This window comes from Mustela lutreola, chromosome 5 (assembly GCF_030435805.1).
Source record: "Mustela lutreola isolate mMusLut2 chromosome 5, mMusLut2.pri, whole genome shotgun sequence".
NCBI classification, from domain to species: Eukaryota; Metazoa; Chordata; class Mammalia; order Carnivora; family Mustelidae; genus Mustela; species Mustela lutreola.
The window spans coordinates 80,354,796-80,374,508 of record NC_081294.1 but is presented as its reverse complement, the minus strand read 5'-3'; the positions used below and the strand labels follow the sequence as shown (position 1 = coordinate 80,374,508).

Genomic DNA, 19,713 nt, shown 5'->3' with positions numbered 1-19,713 from the left:
GATCTTCAAGTTAAAAATCAGGCCCACAGGTCCTGATCTAAAATGACCAGTGGCCTCATAAAAAGGGGATATTTGGTCAGAGAAGCAGAGAGATCACACCCACATGAGGACTGGGAGAACAGTGATGTACCTATTAAGCAAGGAATGCCAAATACTGCCAGCAAACCACCAGAAGCTACAAGGAAGAAACAAGAACCTCCCTACAGCTTTCGGAGGGAGCATGGCCTTGCTGACACCTTGATCTTGGACTTCTAGCCTCTAGAACTATGAGAGGCAGTCAGTTTTTGTTCTGAGAACCCAGTTGGTGGTACTTGGTTATGGTAGCCCTCCAAATATAAACACCAACAATGACTCATTTGCATGACAAAGAGAAGGGCAGATAGTAGAGTGATGAAAAGTTGCAAGGGGCAAGCCATGTAATGTCCTGTAACTCCGCTTTTCCAGGAGGACACTAATGTGACCTACTACTGCACTGGGTGGTGGTGAAGACAGAGATCACCTATGTAATAGCCTTAGCACAGAAGTGCCAACAGGAGCTGTTCAAGAGACGGATATACTTAGATGGATGTGTTATAAGATACACTGTGGTGGCAGTGTCCAGCCCGGCCTGAGGAAGGGGGGGGAACCCAAGATAGTATGCAACAAATCAAAGGAAAAAATAAGATCTACGATGGGGCAGAAGTAGTGAGAAAGGACAGGAAGGCAAAGCACCAAAAAATATTCTCAAGGTACAACTCAGAGAATGCAATGTCTGATGAATGTGGGGAATGAGTTCTCTGTAGCACTCCATAACCTTCAATTATGAAAACGCAGAGAACAGATGGAACGTGGCTTCACCTTCAAGAAATCAGGATGTCATTATCTGCAATCCAAAATCTCCAGAACATTTAGTACCTCAACAAGAAAATAAAAGCTTCCAGAGCACACACACAAAAATATGGTTTAGATCCCAGAAGTCTGAATTTTCTTCCCTGGAACACTAAAATTTTGTTTCTTTTTTCTGAAGGTCAGTAACATCCTGGTACTTGAAGTTACTTTCTAAGAAACAAATAAACATAGTCAGTAAGCATGGAGGTTCCTTGAATGGCTGGAAGATTCCCTTGACTACAACCACCTCAAAATATAAATACCCACACCAAGTGCCCCAGAAATTCATTTCAATAAATTTTTTTGCTGGTTTTCTTTCCACATGTAAGCAATCAAATACTGTTTCAGAGAGACTAAGAGCCAGATCATGCCACTTCTGCCAGGTACCAGATGTCACCTTAAAGAACAAATGTGCTTCCATTTCCTCATCTGAAAACAGACATGGAACAGCAATCATTTACCCTCAGAGACAGTGTAAGGACTGGAGGACATTATGAAGGTGAAGGGATCATTAGCATATAACACAGTTACACCCCATCATCAGCTGTTATTTCAGGGTCTTCTGCATCATCTCAGCCAGGGGCTCAAACTTAAAAGTGCCACAGAATCACCTTAGAGGATTACTGAAAGAGAGATGACTGGGCCCCACTCCCTAATTTTTGGGTCTGGGTTAGAACCTGAGAGTCTGCATTCCTCAGACTTTGACAACCACAGATCTAATCAGCAGTGCTCTGGATCAATCCTCCCGCTATCCACAGCTCCCAAAGCACTGACTGGCCCATGACCTCATGAGGTGGTGGGTTAAGCCATGTTTACTTCTATAAAAAGTGAAGGTTGAACATGTGAATTCTACATGCAGCCTTCTCAACCAACTCATCTAACTGTGGGCAAGATCCTATCACTTTCCTTTTATTCCAACCAGAAATTTTTTTCATTAGCTTTCCAGATGCCTCAATGCCTGGCCTGGGACACAATCACAAATCTTAACAGTTTTCCACTCTTGAAACCCCTCTGCCACTTCTCCACATGATCCCTCCTGACCCAACTGGCACTGAGCTGCTTGCTCCCTTGGCTACCTCTCTATTACATTCATCATATTTCCCTAATGAGGCTTTGAACTCCTCAGAAACAGCAATGGGATCTTCAGCAATTTTTCTGGTAGTGAGTAAATGCTTTCAGATTTACCAAGAATTTTTCTATTATAACAGGTAGGCCCTGTTAATATTGCCACTTGACTCATTTGCTCATCTGAGCAGACCCTGGTTGACTGGGTGCTAGTTAGCAACTATATACTAACTGGGTGCTAAGTAGGTTGATTCCCTCTATTCTAAGCATCATACATGCATAAACTAAGTTATTCTTCCTAACATCTTTATATTCTTTTTCCTTTTTTTTTTTTTTTTTTTTTTTTACCATTAACATGTAATATATTGTTTGTTTTGGGGGTACAGGTCTGTGAATCACCAGTCTTACACGATTCACAGTGCTCACCATACTACATACCCTCCTCATTGTCCTTCACCCAGCCACCCTATTCCTACCTCCCCCTCCCCTCCAGCAGCCCTCAGTTTGTTTCCTGAGATTGAGTCTCTTATGATTTATCTTCCCCTCACCTTGTTTCATTTTTCCCTCCCCTCCTCCCATGACCCCCATGCCCTGCCTCTTAAATTCCTCATATTAAAGAGATCATATGATAACTGTCTTTCTCTGATTAACTTATTTTGCTTAGCATAATACCCTCTAGTTCCATCCATGTTGCAAATGGCAAGATTGGGGCGGGGGGGGGGATTGATGGTTGCATAGTATTCCATTGTGTATATATATACACCATATCTTCTTTATCCGTTCATCTGTTGATGGACATCTAGTCTCTTTCCATAGTTTGGCTATTATAGACATTGCTCCTATAAACATTTAGGTGCACTAACATCTCTATATAGTAGGTGATATTATTATACTCATGTTGTAGATAAGGAAACTAAGGCTCAGAAAGATAGGTAACTTCCCCAAAGAACACACAGCTAGGAAATGGCTGAGCTGAGATTTAAACCTAGGCCATCTGGCTCTGGAGCCCTTACCAATGATAATGCTGCCTTTCAAAAACTCAAGACACTGATATACTAAAAGTGAGTTTCAGGAAGTAGAAGGATTATTCCTTGAAGGTTTCTTTAAAAAAAAAGAAGGGGGAAGAGGAAGGAGAGGAGAGGGATGAGGGGGCGGGGGAAGAGGAGGGGGGAGGGGGAAGAGAAGAAGAATGAGAAGGAGAAGGAGGAGGAAAAAAGAAAAGGAAGAGGAGAAAGAAAAGGAGGATGAGGAGAAGGAAAGCCCATCTAGATCAGCAGTCATCCAGCTCAGTCCAGACCAGACTGGCTGAAACACCCAGATTTAGAAGAAATAAATGTCTACTGCTATATGAGGTTTTGTGGTTGTCACCCAGCAAAAGTTAACAGATATAGTACCTGACTTACTAGGAACACCTACTGGGAGGTCAAAGTGGACAGCGACAACGACGAAAAAATCACCTCAAAGAAGATGGACCAATTAAAATCCAAGTCTTCAAAAGCAGGCAATTGCAGAATAATATCAAAGTGCACAAAAGATTATTACAATCACACTATTGTTTTCCTCTACAAATTCTGGTAAAATCAATTAAATATACCCAAGCCTCAATCTACAACAGCTTTTGAATGCCTGCCCACACCAGAGGAAACGGTCTTCAGTAAAGCTCTCATTGAAATGCTGGCTTTAACAGCTCTGTGTCCTAAGCAGAGAAATCAATAAGCTCACTTTCTCTGACAGATGGCTTCTGCAGAAACATGAGGATTTTGACCTGAACTGTGACAGAGACCACCACTAGATAGGAAGTTGGCTTTAAAGTTTCTAATTTTCAGATAAGAAGAATGAAGTAATTCAAGACTTCAAGGAATTTGCCAGATGAAGTGACAGAGAGTGGAATCCCAGTTTTTTCAGTATAGTAAAAATATTCAAAGCATCAGATCCCAAAGCCAACGGGATTCTGATAAAACTATTAGTGAGTCTACATGCCTAAAAAGCATCCTAGAAGTCTGTAAGTTAGAAATAGAGCACAGAACACTCTTTACTAAAAAGAGTGGTTATTTTCTTTCAGTTTCTTACAATTTTATTCTGTTGCCTAAGAAAATCACTTTCTTAAATCTAGGTAGCTAAGAATCTTGTTTCTATAGAGACCCCAAGCTGGGGGTCTCAATCACAGCCAGCATTTTTAAGAAAGAATCCCAGGTCTGTAGGAGTTTTAAACTGAGGCCCACATGCTCTTTTGGTGGTACATGGATATCCTGGTCATGTGCATTTGGAGGGCCACAGTGGGGCAGGGCAGCACCCCTGAGCCATGACCAGGCTAAGGTGGCCTCAACTAAAGCCAGACTTGTTTCTACATGACACCCTTTTATACCCACTGGGACACAGTGACCAAGTCCAAATCCCATTATGGTTCACTAAACACAATCTCCTGTCTGCCCAGTTTTAACAAACTACAAGGAGAAATCACGTTATGTAATAGCACATTTTAATGCATGGGAGGAGCTTAGAGGGGCTTTGAATTGAGCAGACAAAAAGAGGAAAGTAGTATGTACATTCCCCTTTTTCCTTGGGCAACTACTATATTTGGATTATTTGAGGGAGAAAGAAAGGGGTAGGAGGGTGAAAAGTTAAGGTGTAATCACTACTGTCGGGCAAGATTTAAACCTCCCTTGCCCTCTTTCCACTTAGACACCAATTAGCAGAATGAAGGGGGGCTTGAGGAAGCAACTACCCCTGAATGCACCATCACTACCACTCAGGTTGCCCAGGAATGGCCTCTGGGGACAATCCAGGGTCAGTCAGATCGACAGAGCACTATGACTTAGCAGGAGGCACAGCCCCGGGGCTGGTCAACCTCTTCATCAGCAACTTAGAGCATTTTGTAATCTAAGTAGTGAAATGAGGATTGGGGACCAAAGTGTGGGTACACCACGAAACCCTGAGCATCTACTTACAGGCTCCACAAATTCAAACATCTTCCTCTCTTGGACTTCCTGCACCTTGAAGACATACTCCAGCGATACTTCATAGAAATGCTGCCGGACCAAGTCCACTTGGCTGTCTGCCTACAAACAAGAAAGAATTTCAGAGAAAAAAATTGGTTACTACCCAAGGAGAGTATTCAGCAAGCAGGCCAGAAAAAATCTCTGGAGATGGTATTTAAAAACAACGCAAACAGCACGAAATAGACCTAAGAATAATGACAGTGCTCACCCGGCACCTGACTTTGTGTCAGGCACCAAGCCCTCAGGTGGACATATTTTACATTACTCGCTCCTCATTAACTATAGTTATTTAATCATCGTTCCATTCCTAAGAAGAAGACATTCTCATTACCTCTAATTTACAGGAAGAAAATGAAACCTGCTGACGTTAGGGAACTGAAGCAGCAGGTACACGGAAGAATTAGGATTTCTGTACTTGTGAATCTGCCTCCAAGACCCTTCATCACCTTTTTTTAAAGAAGTACTTATTTGTTTGAGAAAAGAAAGAGAGCAAGTGCATGGCAGGGGTGGGGGGTGGGGGGAGTAAGAGAGAAACTATAAGCAGACTCCACAGTGGGACTCAATAGCACAATCATGAGATCAGGACCTGGGCAGAAACCAAGAGTTGAGTTTTCCCTGACTGAGCCACTCAGATGCCCTGCACCTCAACCATCTTTAACCTAGTAGTCTGTACTGCCTTCCACACCCTGGGGTAGACCGGGGTTCCATGGAAAACAAATCTTGAAGGAGGAAAAAAGAAGGAAAAAAAAAAAAAAAACACCTGCAGGGATATCCACATCCCATCAGGAATGAACCAAATGAGCTGTTAGAGGGCAGGGGACCTCAGAAAAGGTCATTTCCACATAAGTTTCCCATACTTTCTTTGTTGTCAAAGCACAAACTGTCAGTTTACCCCAGCAGAGCAATTACATTACCCCAACCTAGCCTCAGTCCTCCCTCTTTGCAAATGTGAGAGAGGGGACACCTGAAAAGGACCACACTGAGTACAATTAAACCACTGATGTGGGACATAGATGCCAGAGGAAAAAATAAGGGGGAGGGGAGAGAGAGAGAGAGAGTGCATGTGTGTGTGTGTGTGTGTGTGTGTGTGTGTGTGTAATAGCAAATGCTATGCTGCGAAGTACTGCAACTATCACAATAAAGCTCATAGACTTTCTGCGGCTTCGCTGTCACCTCAATCTCTCAAAGCAGATAATTACACTGAATGCACATTTTCGATGACAAAATATACTTACATATATATATATATATATATATATATATATATATATATATATAAACAATTTTATTTATTTGCAAGAGAGCACAAGTGGGGGGTGGGGGAGGTGAGAGGGAGAAGCAGGTCCCTGCTCAGCAGGGCTCTGACGCAGGGCTCCATCCCAGGGTCCCAGGATCCTGACCTGAGCTACAGGCAGATGCTTGACCAATTGAGCCACCCAGTATTTTTTAATAGAAATGAATCCCCCCTGCTGGTAGGAAACACATCTCTGCTCTCTTTAAAAACAGAAGGATCAGAAACCATTCTACAACATACTTCACAAAGACACGAAAAGCCCCCAAAGAACCATGTCTTTCTGTGCTCCCTTGTCAAGATCCCTACAGAATAAACTTGGGACATATCTTAGCTGCCATTACACCAAATATGGCATGGCTATCTTTCTGTCTAAAGGACTTGACAAATCATTCATTCATTCAACCATCATGAACAAAAAGAAACTTCCTTTGTGGAGCTCATAGCATAGTGAAGAATAGAGATATTTAAAAATCATGTAGGTAGGGAGAGGGTGGTGGGGTTACGGACATTGGGGAGGGTATGTGATATGGTGAGTGCTGTGAAGTGTGTAAACCTGGCGATTCACAGACCTGTACCCCCTGGGGCTAATAATACATTATATGTTTATAAAAAAATTTTTTTAAATTTTTTTAAATCATGTAAATAAACAGAAGATTGCAAACTCTGGGAGAGCACAAATAGCCCATCCCACTCTCCTGTGAGCATCTTCCTCCCAGATCAACGTATTAATACACAGAAGCTAGTCTACTGAGTAGTGCTGAACAAAAGCAAAAGGAAAGGCTAAGCCTGGGGACATTTTCTAAGCCTCCAAGCAGAGCAAGTTGGCATCTGAGGACTGAGAGATCTTTTTTTTTTTTTTTTTTTTTTAAAGATTTTTATTTATTTATTTAACAGGCAGAGAGAGAGGAGGAAGCAGGCTCCCAGCTGAGCAGAGAGCCTGATGCGGGCCTCCATCCCAGGACCCTGGGATAATGACCTGAGCCGAAGGCAGAGGTTTTAACCCACTGAGCCACCCAGGCGCCCACGACTGAGATATCTTTATTCGGAGACACGGTTTCAGAAATGCTGCACACCACCACCCCCCCTCCCCGCCCCTAAGGCATGGCGGTTCAGACCTCTGGGCTGACATCCCTTCCACCTGGGCTCCTGCCAGCTAAGCCCCATATGTTCCTGCAGCCTTTAATTTCCTCGTAGTGCAAATCCAACACACTTCCACCAGGGATGCATCTACTTCCCCGGACCACCCACACACCTCCAACATTCTCCCTGCTCAGGCTTGCCAACTGACATTGCAACGGAAGAAAGGGTCATTCAGGAAATGTGCAAAGTGGCTCCTGCAGTTAAGCAGCAATGGAGGAAACTCCTCTGAGACAAATAGCAGAGCCCAGCATCAGCCAGAGAGCTAATGGCAAACAACTGGCGTGCACTTGCAGTTCTAGCATTCTCTAGCTAGAGAGACCAGCTCAAGTCCCTTAACCTCTCTGGGTCTCCTTCCCACACCTGGAGGCTGGAGATGGTATCTGCCCTTGTTCTGCAGGGGAGCTATTTTCAAGAGAAAATGAGCTTAAGGATATGAGCAAATTGAATACCAAAAGATGCTGTGTGCACAGTTGCTGTCACTACCACCAGTACTGCTGGGCTTAGATCCCAGCTCCTCCCCTAAGTCAGCCATTGAGTCTGACTTAGTCTCCTAACTGGTCTCTCTGTTCGCCTTCTCCCCACCACCCCAATCCAGTCTGCACCCAGCAACCAGAAGAGCTTTCTTCAAATTTGAGCCAGAGCTTCTCACAACCCCCTCAATGCCTTTATCTGGCTTCTACCATGTCTACAAAATACTCTATGACCTGCCCACCTATCCCTCCTCCCAGCCTCCCTCCAAATCATTCTCACCATGCTCCAGCCCCGAGATAGACTCGCTGCCCTGTAACATTCCAAATGTTTTCCTGCCAATCAATCTTTGCACTTGGGTGTTCCTTCTGCTGATAAACCTCTTTTCCTTGATAAATACAAAAATTTTTAAAACTTTAAGACACATTTGGTGAGTGCTGTGAAGTGTGTAAACCTGGTAATTCACAGACCTGTACCCCTGGGGATAAAAGTATATGTTTATAAAAAATAAAAAATTAAAAAAAAAAATAACTTTAAGACACAGTAAGAAACACCTTTTATATTATGACCTGAAAAAAACATGCCTCTATAGGCTTCTTCTGTTCTAGCCTCCTCTACTGCATTTCAGACCCAGTAGTCCAGATTTTTATGACACACACAGTTTTTAAAAACAGTTTAAGTAATCTCCACACCCAGAGTGGGCCTCGAACTCACAACCTTGAGATCAGGAATCACACGCTCTAGCAACTGAACCAGCCAGGCAAACCAACATACCCACAATTTAAAGAACACTATCCTAAGCTTTTCTCTTGGTTGTCCTTCTTATCCTTCTGGTTTCCATTCAAATATTAGCCTCTTTAGAGAAGACTTTATTAACCACGTTATTGTACATAAGACAAAGACTTCCTTCCTTCCTCCCAATTTGTTTCCTTATCACTATATAAAATTCAATTCTATGATTCTCTATTCTAGTATTTTGCCTACGGCAATATAATGTCAATGAGAGCAAAGACTTAGTCTCATTTTCCATTTTAGTATCCCATCTTCCAGAACAGTGCCAGGCCCTTAATAAGTATTCAAGAGAGATTTGAGGAATGAATGAATTGATCTCTATGTGGCCAATAGTGATCCAGTTCTCAGAAGAAATGCCTAACTTGATGCATTTCCAAAGGAAAGGGAAGAAAAAATCCAAGTGGAATGGTATGTTTCTCCTGCTAATGTCCCTTCTCATCTGGGCCACAGAATTCAACATATCTTTTAGACCCCCATCCTGCAATGGACTCACAGGTCAAGAGCCCAGCCCACCTGGCTGGCCACTCAAAATCGTTTCTCCACTTCTTACCTGAGAAGCAGTGAATCTCCCAGCTTGTTTGAGACACACCAACCATTTTATGCTTCTTGGAAAAGAGGCCCTGTCCTAGACTAAAAGTTCCAGGAAGCCAATCATTCATTTCACTCTCCATAATTGGCTCAACACCTGAATAGACTCACAGAAGCGTGTAGTGTACATTTGTTAAGTGAATATTTTCTTTGAAGCTTCATAGCTCTTGAAAAATAGCTGATTTTTTTAAAAGAATCATCCACTAGATGGCAGTGTCATTCCACATGACTGAGCTATGATTTTACCCACCAGGATGTGGGAATGGGCTAGATCTTAAAGGTATTCAGTTCTGAGGCCTGCAATCAGGGAAAAATTCTGGATAATCAAAGAAAGGAGATTTCATTAAAAGTGCACTAGGTGTTTAGTTACGTTCCTAAGTTGATTTTTTAATAAATGTGAAGAAATCATCACTAAATAGCTGGAAGACCTTGAATAAATCGACCTCTGCAAGGAACCCAGTTACTTCAAATCTATTTCCAGGAGGTTCAACCAGAAGATTATCAAGGTTCCTCCTTCAGGCCAATTCTATTTTCATGATATGTGCATTGAATAACAACGACTTACAGGCAGCCCAGCAATGTCCCACCTTCCCAAGACAGAAAGACAAGCAGAAGGGCACAATGAGGTAAGAGAAAAGAGCTCCAGAATCCAGTGTGCACAACCTCACTGAAGAGCTATGAGCAAGCTATTTAACACCTTCAAGCCTTAACCTCCTCATATGTAAAATCAAGGGAATACATCTGTACCTCACAAGAAGGTGGTAAGGATTTGAGAAGGTTCCAAATGAAGTGCCTAACACAGTACCCAGTATAGAAATAAGCATTCAGTAAATACTACTATTATTGTTGGTGATGGTGAAAGTATTATAATAGTATTTTTATCAATTCAATTCAGCTAAGGTACAACTAAAAAGCAATCCTTGAGAATTGACCCAGATGTTTCTGAAAAACCTGCAGCCTGCTCCTTGCCTTACAAAGTACTTAGAAAGTACTTAGAAGTACTTTGACTGGGTCAAAGACAAGCACACAACGAACTGTAACAAAAGAACATAATGAAGAAATGCCCACTAATACATATAACTGGCCAGGTCAGTGCTATGGACTAATGTTTGTGTCCCTGACAACACTCATATGCTGAAACCTAACCTCCAGTGTGACAGCACTTTGAGGTGTGGCATTTGGGAGGTGATCAAGTCATGAGGGTGGAGTCCTCATGAATGGGATGAGTGGCCTTATAGGAGAAACCCGGGAGAGCTCCCTTAGCCCTTCTACCACGTGGGCCACAGCAAGAACACAGCCATTTATGAACCAGGAAGCAAGCTCTCACTAGACACTAAATCTGCCAGCGCCTTAATATTGGCCTTCCTAACCTCCAGAACTGCGAGAGTTAAATTTCTGTCTCTATAAGCTACCTAGTCTATGGTATTCTATTTTAGTAATCTGAACATATGAAGTCAGTGAGGAAGAGAGTACCATCCATTTTCAAAAAAGGGATGGGGAAAAATAAGCCAGTCTTGTGGTTAGTACTTTTTGTTTAGCAGCCATAATTTGCCTTCTCATGCATTAAGTACACAGAATAGATAGTTTGTATTTTATAAAAAATGGAACTAAAAGCTCAGAGAGATGAACACTTGTCCTAGGTCACACAGTGACTATATGGCACAGCAGACCCTGAAGTTAGATATCTCTTTGCCACCCAGTTCTGTGGTCCTGACACCATGCTATCTCAGGAGAGGGCTTGGTGTAGCCTTAAAAGAGTATGTTAGACTCATCCCAGACCATATCAGCAGGATCCAGGAATAGAAGGAACAGACTGGAGAAGCATCCTCACTCTGGGGGACACCATGCCTACAGACTAACTGTACTACAGGCCTCTCAACACCAGTAGGTGCTGGAACACTCATGTCGTTGCTCAACTCTTAAGGACACTGACTCCTGTTAACTGCTTAGAAACTACAGAGCTGGCCAGCTCTGGTCATTCTGAGTTGCAGCCAAAAAGACTATCCTTAAATGTAGTTTCCAAACCTTAAATGCCAAATGATACCCAAAGAAAGATAACTAGAAAGTGAGGGCATCAGGATAGATCCTAAATGGATTTACACACTTAGCATGAACGACCACATATGAGCATCTTCCAGGACTCATACCCCATGTACAGCTGGGATTCCATTCAATGAATTCAGTACTTTATATACAATCTACTCAAAATAGGTTTTCTTTAGCCTTCTCAAGTGTATTTGACAAGATTTACCTGAGTAGCTATGCTATCTTCAAGAATCACCTTGCCATGTGTTTGCTGCTTTTTCCCTAGACAGGCACAAGATTTTCAGAGATAGGTTAGTGTTTTCTACCCCCCACAGTTCAAACCAAGTGCTCAGTTGCTTTTGGTTGGTTGGCTAAGAACTGGTCTGCAAAGCCCACCACAAACACTTGTTGCCAGAGTCGCTATTGGGCCCCGTTTGTCACTTACACAACTGGTTTAAACTCCCATATCAAAGCAGAGAGTTCTGAGAACCAGATGTTCCTGAGGACCTGGTTGGCAGGGGACTTGACTTCACCATCTCCTGAGGAATTGTCATCGTTCAACCTTCAACCACAGGATCTGCAGAGTAACTTTCACCTGACAGAAATACTGCATGGTATTTGCTCAAAAACAAAGTAAATTCAAGAATGAGGGCTAGCTTAACAAGTGTCCACCAACTAATGAATGGGTAAAAAAGATGCAGTTTAGAATTACAGAGGAGTATTACTCAGGCACTTCAAAAATAAAAAATATTGCCATCTGCTGCAATGTGGTTAGCTCTAGAAAGTATAATGCTACGTGAAATAAGTCAGCCAGAGAAAAACAAATATCATATGATTCCACTTGTGTGGTATTTAGGAAAAAAAAAAATGAGCAAAGGAAAGGAGAGAGAGAGAAAAAACAAGAAACTGACTCTTTATTAAAGAGACCACACTGAAGGTTACCAGAGGGGAGGTGGGCGGGGAGATGGGGTAAATGTGTGATGAGGATTAAGGAATGCACTTGTCCTGATGAGCACCGGGTGAGGTATGGAACTGCTGAATCACTGGACTGTATACCCAAAACTAATATTATACCATATGTTAACTAACTGGAATTTTAATAAAAACTGAAATAAGAATGTGGGCTAGCTTGGAAGTCACAGCCTCTCTTTAGTACATACTTGAGAAAGGTCAAGCAAATTGTTAAAAGCGAAATAACATTCATGTAGTCAACCTCGGAGTTCCACTAAAGAAACTGCTCTGTCTCCCAAGAAAAAAACACCCCCACTATGCAAATCTCCATGAACTAAACAAAAATGATCAGAGATCCACAGCTGCAAAGCTAATTTATCTTTCCAAGTGAACATACTCTTCATGTCAATCCAGAAAGGCTCAGGCTAGGTAAGATAAATTACCTTTTTTAGAAACAAAGTTACGAAAGCATAAAACATAGGAATAAAAAAACCTGCTTAAAGAAAAAAGAAAAGGAAGCAAGAAAGACAGACTAATATCAAGTACTGGTTGAAGTAATTTTTTTTTGGTTGGTTGAAATAATTTTTAAAAAATAACAACCAGGGCACCTTAAAGGCTCAGTTGGTTAAGGCTCTGCCTTGGGCTCAGGTCATGATCCTTGGTCCTGAGCTAGAGCCCCAAGTCAGGATCCCTGCTCAGGAGGGAGCCTGCTTCTGCTTCTCCCTCTCCTTCTGCCCCCTCCCTGCCCCTCCTGCTCTCTCCCTCTCTCAAATATATAAATAAAATCTTTAAAAAATAGTAACAATAGTATGAACAATAAAGAAGGATGACCAAAGTGTTCCAGATGCTAATGTCTCAAATTACTGATATAAGGTAGGAAGACAAAAAGTAAGACAGAAAGTGCAGAATCAAGGTAAAGGGTAAGAGAAACAGGAAACCAGATTTCAGTTTGAAAGGAAGAAGCACGTTTTGGTGACTAGGGCTGCCCAATAAGGAGGTGCTTGATCTTGACCAGCAGTACCTGCACCCATCCCACTAGTAGGTTGGACAGCCAGAAAAGGGGTGCTGTGCGCGGGAAGATACAAGGGCAATACAGGCAACAGGCATCTGATGAGGGATCGAGGTCAAGCTCCTGGTTTGTGAGGTCTTTTCAAACCTCAGGATTTTCTGGCAAAGGTGAGCCAGCACGCATCCCCTGTACCACACAGAACTTGAACACCTTATTCAGGATACTACTGAAGTTTCTTACCTCCTGAAGCTGCGATTCTTTCTTCTTGGAAGACAAATTTAAGTGTTTTTCTAAGATGCCACAATACTTTTCTGTCTCCTTGTCATACTTCTTTTTGGCTTCCTGGCAAAAAGAGGAAAAGAGAAAAAGTAAAATGTTGCAGGAATAAAAACAATCTTGTCAAGACATCTGCCTGTTCTATTTCATAGCTTCATCATTCCCTCAGACCCAGAACAGGGGACAACGCAGCTGTTTAATGTGCATTAAATAAAGCCACTCCCCAGCCAACAGCAGACCAATGGTTTTGAGTATTTATCATAAAGGAACCACTACAATGCCAGAAACAAGGTAAATACAAGTATTTAATAGTGGCAAAGCCAGGATTCCATGTCCTGAGAATCTCAATTGTGAAACAGAAATTTCCAATTTCTAAGTTCAAGCATATTCAAGGGCAAACAACAGAGCAAAGTTACCTATGAAGCGAATTCCAGAGCACAAAGATCCAACTGAAATCTTAAGTGGGACAAGTCTAGAATAAGGGTAGTTCTAGCTTTAACAATGGTAAAAAGTACTTAATATATAGACCTAATATCCTTGGGCACAACAGTAGCACATGTGGGTCTTTAAAATGAATGAAGATTCAAAAGAAAACAAATGAATTCACAGAAGCATCATTCTCAGTAACAAACAAATAAAAAAAGCTAAAGCAACATCACTGCCCATAGATAGGGTTTGAGGTCATGAAAGGGTTGGATATCTAGTAAATTTAAATAGAAGGGTGAGGTAGTCATATGGCAAGTTGCTTATAATGTAATGTAAATTATTAATATGATACAAACTTGGTGCATCCTACATAGAGTGTAGCTACCTAGAGACAAAGATTAGATGGCAAAATGAGAATAATCGAGTTAAGGAAATGGGACAATGGGTGATATTCTTCTCACATTGGAAGTTTTTATTACCTACATTAACAGCTTTCAAAATGAAAAATAATAAATATCATAATACACTTAATAATCCCTGCTTTACCACCAAATCACTGAGTCATTGAGATTCTACTTTTATCTCCCATTTTACAAATAAGGAAATTTAGATCTAGGGAAGTTAACTTGTAAAAAGTCATAGAAAGTGACAGAGCTGGGATCTGAGGCCAGAGAGGCTGCCTCCAAAGCCCACCTCTCAGTAGCACCTGAGATGTATATTCACGGGCGGTCTCTTTTTTCCATCCAAGCAAGAGGGCTGGAAAATGGTGGACAACGGCCTAATGAACATGATCAATTTCACTAAGTGAGCCCCTCAGTCTTACTCTTGCCTTAGGTGGAACCCACAGGACCTAATTTTCTGCAACTCCAAGGCCTCTACAGAGGAGAAAAAAATTGTGCAGTCAGATAAGGAAGCTCAGAGACATCTCCATTCTTTGTGAAATGAAGAATGAAGTAACCACTCTGTGTCCGGCTCCTGTAGCCAATGGTCAAGGCAGAAGTGGTCCCAAGCCTTATGGTAGGGGTATTCTAGTAGGACAGACACAATTGACCCAGAAACAAATAAATAATTATCAGCAGCCAAAAGTGCTATGAAGGAAATAAGGTGCAGTCAGAGATTCCACAGATAGGGTGCTCCATAGAGGCCTCACTGGGGAAGGGAATGTGAGCTGCTAATCATCTGAGGGACAGGGTGGACCCTTCTAGAACACTAGAGCAGTAAGTACAAATGCTCTGAGCTTAACACTGGGAAGCCTAAGTGGCACAGGAATCACCAAGAAGCTCTCGCCTGAAGCCCTGACAATCTCCTGCCACATCAAGAGCTCCATTTTTCTGGTTGACAGCATGATTCTAAGTCTTCAAAGTGGGAGGACTCATCACATACCCTTGTTAGCTGACATGTAATCATTTTTACAAACCTGAATTCTGCTTGGAAGACTACTTATACACAAGAACAACACAACATGCAGAAGCAAGTGAGGAAAAAGCCCGAGGAGACATTACTCCTTCAAATTTGAAGAAGGGTACATACAGGCTAGACACTTAACTTAAACAACTCTTTCCTGCATAGAAATCAGCAACTTTGCGCTACGGCCCCAACTCCACTTCATGCTCACAGATCCACTCCAGAAGCCTGTCAGCAAGCCCCAAGGAGAACCCTGTGCTGCAAGAGCCAAGCCGGCCAGAGGTGAAAAAAGGCCAGTGAACATGAGTCACCAGCATTCTGTGACTTTCTGGCAACTTGAGCTGCCACATTCCATGTTCAAGAGGACAGCCAGAGCTAACGAGAAAGGGAAGCAGTTTCTGTCCTGGAAAACAGCAACAAGACCTCTGAGGATAACTCTACTAAGATAATGGTCTTAAGTTGAGAGGGTAGTCTTAGTGAGTTTAAATTCTCCACTCAGATATAAGATGGTGCTTGCCTTCCAGGGAATCCACTGTGGGCGCCTAAATGGATGAAGGACAGAACTGGGATTCTGGAAATGATTCCTAATTCTACATGGATCAATTCTAAACAAATCACTTCCCCTCTTCAGAACTGGATTCTCTCATCTATTAAACTGAGGAGGACTCCAGGAGGTAACTGGTCAGGTTCCTTCCTCTTTCAGCTCAGAGAGTGTTTAACAAAGAATAAAAACACCTCCCCCTTCAAAGGCTTATTAGGATAAAATGAGATAAGCCACAGACCACTCTTAGCAGAGGGCCCATCACACAGAAAATGCACAATAAAATTCAGTATTGATGATGATGATGGCAGTAGTAATGACGGCAGCTATCGCGGTGACAGTGGTCAAGAGGCCCATCATCTGAATGTGCCTCCTCCTTACTGAGAACACCACTTCCTTCCCATGCCTAAGGTCCCATGAGAGAAGCCTGCATAGCACGTACCACAGTTTGAAATTGTGCTTATTTACATCTTTTTGTTTCATGTCGTTCTCCTCAGCCACACCAGGAGCACAGTACATCTTCACTTGTTCTCCACCATAAACCAGTGTGTAGTGTGGTGCCAGGCACAAAGCAGGCACTCACTTATCTTTTTTAAATGAATGAACTGTATGTATTGAATCTAACAGCTAACATAAAAAGCCTATATGACAAGCACTGTTCTAAGCACTGTATGTGTGTTTACTTACATCTTTTTCATAAGAACTCTACAAGGTAAATATTATCAGTGTCCTCATCCTACAGATCAGGAAACAGGTACAGAGAAGTTCAGCTACTCCCCAAGCTGGCATGCCAATGCAACAAATGAGGTTAGGGCCCCCTCTTCACCATAAACTTCTCCTTTCACTGGAGAGCCCAGCTCTCTAAATGAACCTCGCCTGGAGGAAAAACAAATTCCTCCAAACTCAGAATTCTGAACCCAGGGTCACAGTTATGCCCAGCTCCAGGGCTGTGCCCTACCACAGGGCAGCTATGCTAGCACCAGAATGCCCACGGGTCCTCCTCCCTGGCTGCCTTCACACCCAATACTAACTTCTGCTTCTTGCAAGTAGCAACAGGTTGTTATAGCAACTGAAGCCACACCAGAGAGGGAGGAAGGGTAATTTTAGCACAGGCAGAGTTCAGAAACTTCTACTTGGCCGCTCAAGAGCCCTGGCTGGCTCTTAGGTATTCTTTAGTCTGCTGCCTAGACTGTCTGGTGAAGAGTCTGTTTCTTTGCTTTCTCTTAAATGTATACAATACTAGGATATAAATGTGTCATGTAGAGGGAGGGGAGGAACAAGTACAGAGAAAAAAGGAAATGACACAGGAAGGAGGAGGAAAAATCATCTCCAACATCATCACACTATTCAAGAGGAATGAGAGATCAGAGTATATATGAGAGGCAACACGTTTTGATGAGTAATGGTTTTATTCAAATTCGTTCATTCTTCTACTTCTCACCCTCTACAGCCCTATCCCCACCCCATGCCCAGAAGAATAACTGGTCCTGTCGTTACAATCACTGGTATTACCCAAAATGAGGCCTCTCAGACTCCTGCTTTACCTCCGTGGCAACTGTGGGAATGCCCAAAACCAGGGACTGAGGGAAGAGGGCAGAATAAGAAGCATCCATGCTCAGAGGCAGGAAAGACTCTTGGAAAGAGGACTCGCTCGATAAGGAGGTCTGTTGGCTCCACTGCGGCCTCTAAGCTTTTCAGCATCCCCAGAGCCACTGCCATATGTTATCATGAGTAGGAAGCACAGGTCCCAAGGCCACTAAGGGGAAGGCCTGATTACTGGGCCTACAAATATGAGAACTTGGGAGGGACACTCATGGCAAATTCAAAGTCTTGAACAAACTCTTTATGGAACAAGACTCCCTTTTAATTTTACATTCCTTAATCTCTGATACAAAACCCATGAGCTTTAATTTCTTCATAAATGTAAAGTGTCATTTAGTAGAAAGTGCTACAGAACTGGAAGAAAAATCTTTGCTGTGGTCCATCTTTCAAACTACAGTCAACCATCCCTCTGAAGAACGTTCACTGAACAGCACATCATTTTTTCAGACCCTAACCGCATTCATTTTCAGAAGCTCATGTGCTTAGGTGAGGAGGTGGGGTTGGGAGACAGATCCCACTTCATTACATTGCAGTTACCTATTCCCCACCTATTGGCATCTACCTCTCAAGGCCATTTCACAGAGGAGTGAAATTACACGTCAGAGTGATGTTGCCCAAAACCACCTGCAGGTGGCGCACAGGACTGCGGCTGAAGAACTCAGGGTTCCAGAAAAAGAGGAAGAGTATCTGGTAAATCCTCCTGCTTTCACTGATCCCAGTGCAAACACCTTCTTTGCAGGTGGCCTCTAACACCCTACTACTACCAGTCAAACCAGCTAGGGTTACCTATGATTTCTCACAGCACAGGGGAACCGTGAAGAATTCATCTTTTGAAAAGGAACAAGATTCCCTTTGCACCGTTCTCAGAGAAATTTCTGCTGCAAGCCAGCCACATTTCAGCTGCAGTCCCTCCTGGTCAGTGGTAACAAACCAGGACATAGAAGTTGAAGCAGTCCTGTTTTTTGACCTGCACCATGTGGAATATGTACTTTTAAATTGTTTGCCAATATTTTTTTAAACCAGGACATTTCAAAGAAAACTCTGCCGTTTCAACTTTCTCTTGAAAAATTTCAAGATCTGGCAACAAAGGGCACATTTTCACTCAGCAAAAATGAGCTCACAACAGGGTCGTGAGGCCCTCAGGGCCCATTTTGCAACTCCCTGGTCTAGGCTCTGAGCCCTGGACTCTGCAGTAAGTACAACTCCACCTTGTCCAAGCACAGAGGTATCTGCTAACACAAGGAGGCATGGTTTCTACCTTTGCACAATTTATGAACTAGCAAAAAACAATTAGGTAACAAAATACTAGAATGACTGCTCTGGGGTTGACCAAGAAGTCTTACTTTAGACACTTGTGAGTAACTGATGAACCACTATATAAAATCCAAAAACAAGGCTGCCCTAAAATCCAAGAGCAAGGTTTGCATAATTCTCACCTTGGCAGCCCCAATCTGCTCCTTCCGAAACTTCTCCAAGGGAGTGATGAGCACCTCGCTGGCATTCTCAATCTGGTGAGGAAAAACAGGGCAGGGGAATGGGGTAGACACATACACATAAAAGCAAATATCAGTTAAGAATTCTAGCAGTTTTGGCACAAAATGCCTCTCACTTTAAAATCTGAGTAAGCAGGGTGCCTGGGTGGCTCAGTCAGTTAAGTATCTGACTCTTTTTTTTTTTTAAGCTTTTATTTAATTTGACAGAGAGAGATCACAAGTAGGCAGAGAGGCAGCCAGAGACCGAAGGGGAAGCAGTCTTCCCACTGAGCAGAAAGCCCGATATGGTGCTTGATCCCAGGACCCTGGGATCATGACCTGAGCCAAAGGCAGAGGCTTAATCCACTAAGCCAACCAGGCACCCCATCGTCTGACTCTTGATTTAAGCTCAGGTGATGATCTTGGGGCCCAGTGGCATTAGGTTCTGTGCTCAGTGGGGAGTCTCCTTGAGGATTCTCTCCCCCTCTCTCTGGCCCCTCCCCTACCATGCTCTCAAGCTCTCTAAAACAAATCTTTTTTTTTTTTAAACTGAGTAAGCAATACTGTTGCATGTGTCAATTGTTCACAATACTTGAACAGAAAGCATGTCAGATCAAACTCATCATCTCAAAACATGGAATTCTTCCTGTGTGTGACTGATTCCTTAAAAATGAGTACCTTTTGGGGCACCTGGGTGGTTCACTCAGTTAAGCATCTGCCTTTAGCTCAAGTCATGATCCTAGGGTCCTGGGATTGAGCCCCACATTGGACTCCCTGCTCGGTGGAGAGTCTGC

The 19,713-nt window shown here is 42.8% G+C and overlaps 1 protein-coding gene across 6 annotated transcripts in view; it reads right to left on the bottom strand.

Annotated features, from left to right (window-relative positions):
* The window catches only part of ARHGAP26 (Rho GTPase activating protein 26), a 448,623-nt gene that overhangs the window by 314,264 nt on the left and 114,646 nt on the right, over positions 1-19,713 (bottom strand). For all 6 annotated transcript variants that reach the window (XM_059174922.1, XM_059174924.1, XM_059174925.1 and 3 more), the window contains exons 4-6: positions 18,884-18,955; positions 13,439-13,540; positions 4,881-4,991 (exon numbers count right to left, since the gene is read on the bottom strand). In XM_059174922.1, coding sequence (XP_059030905.1) covers positions 4,881-4,991; positions 13,439-13,540; positions 18,884-18,955 — 285 coding nt within the window. The remainder of the gene's footprint in view (positions 1-4,880; positions 4,992-13,438; positions 13,541-18,883; positions 18,956-19,713) is intronic.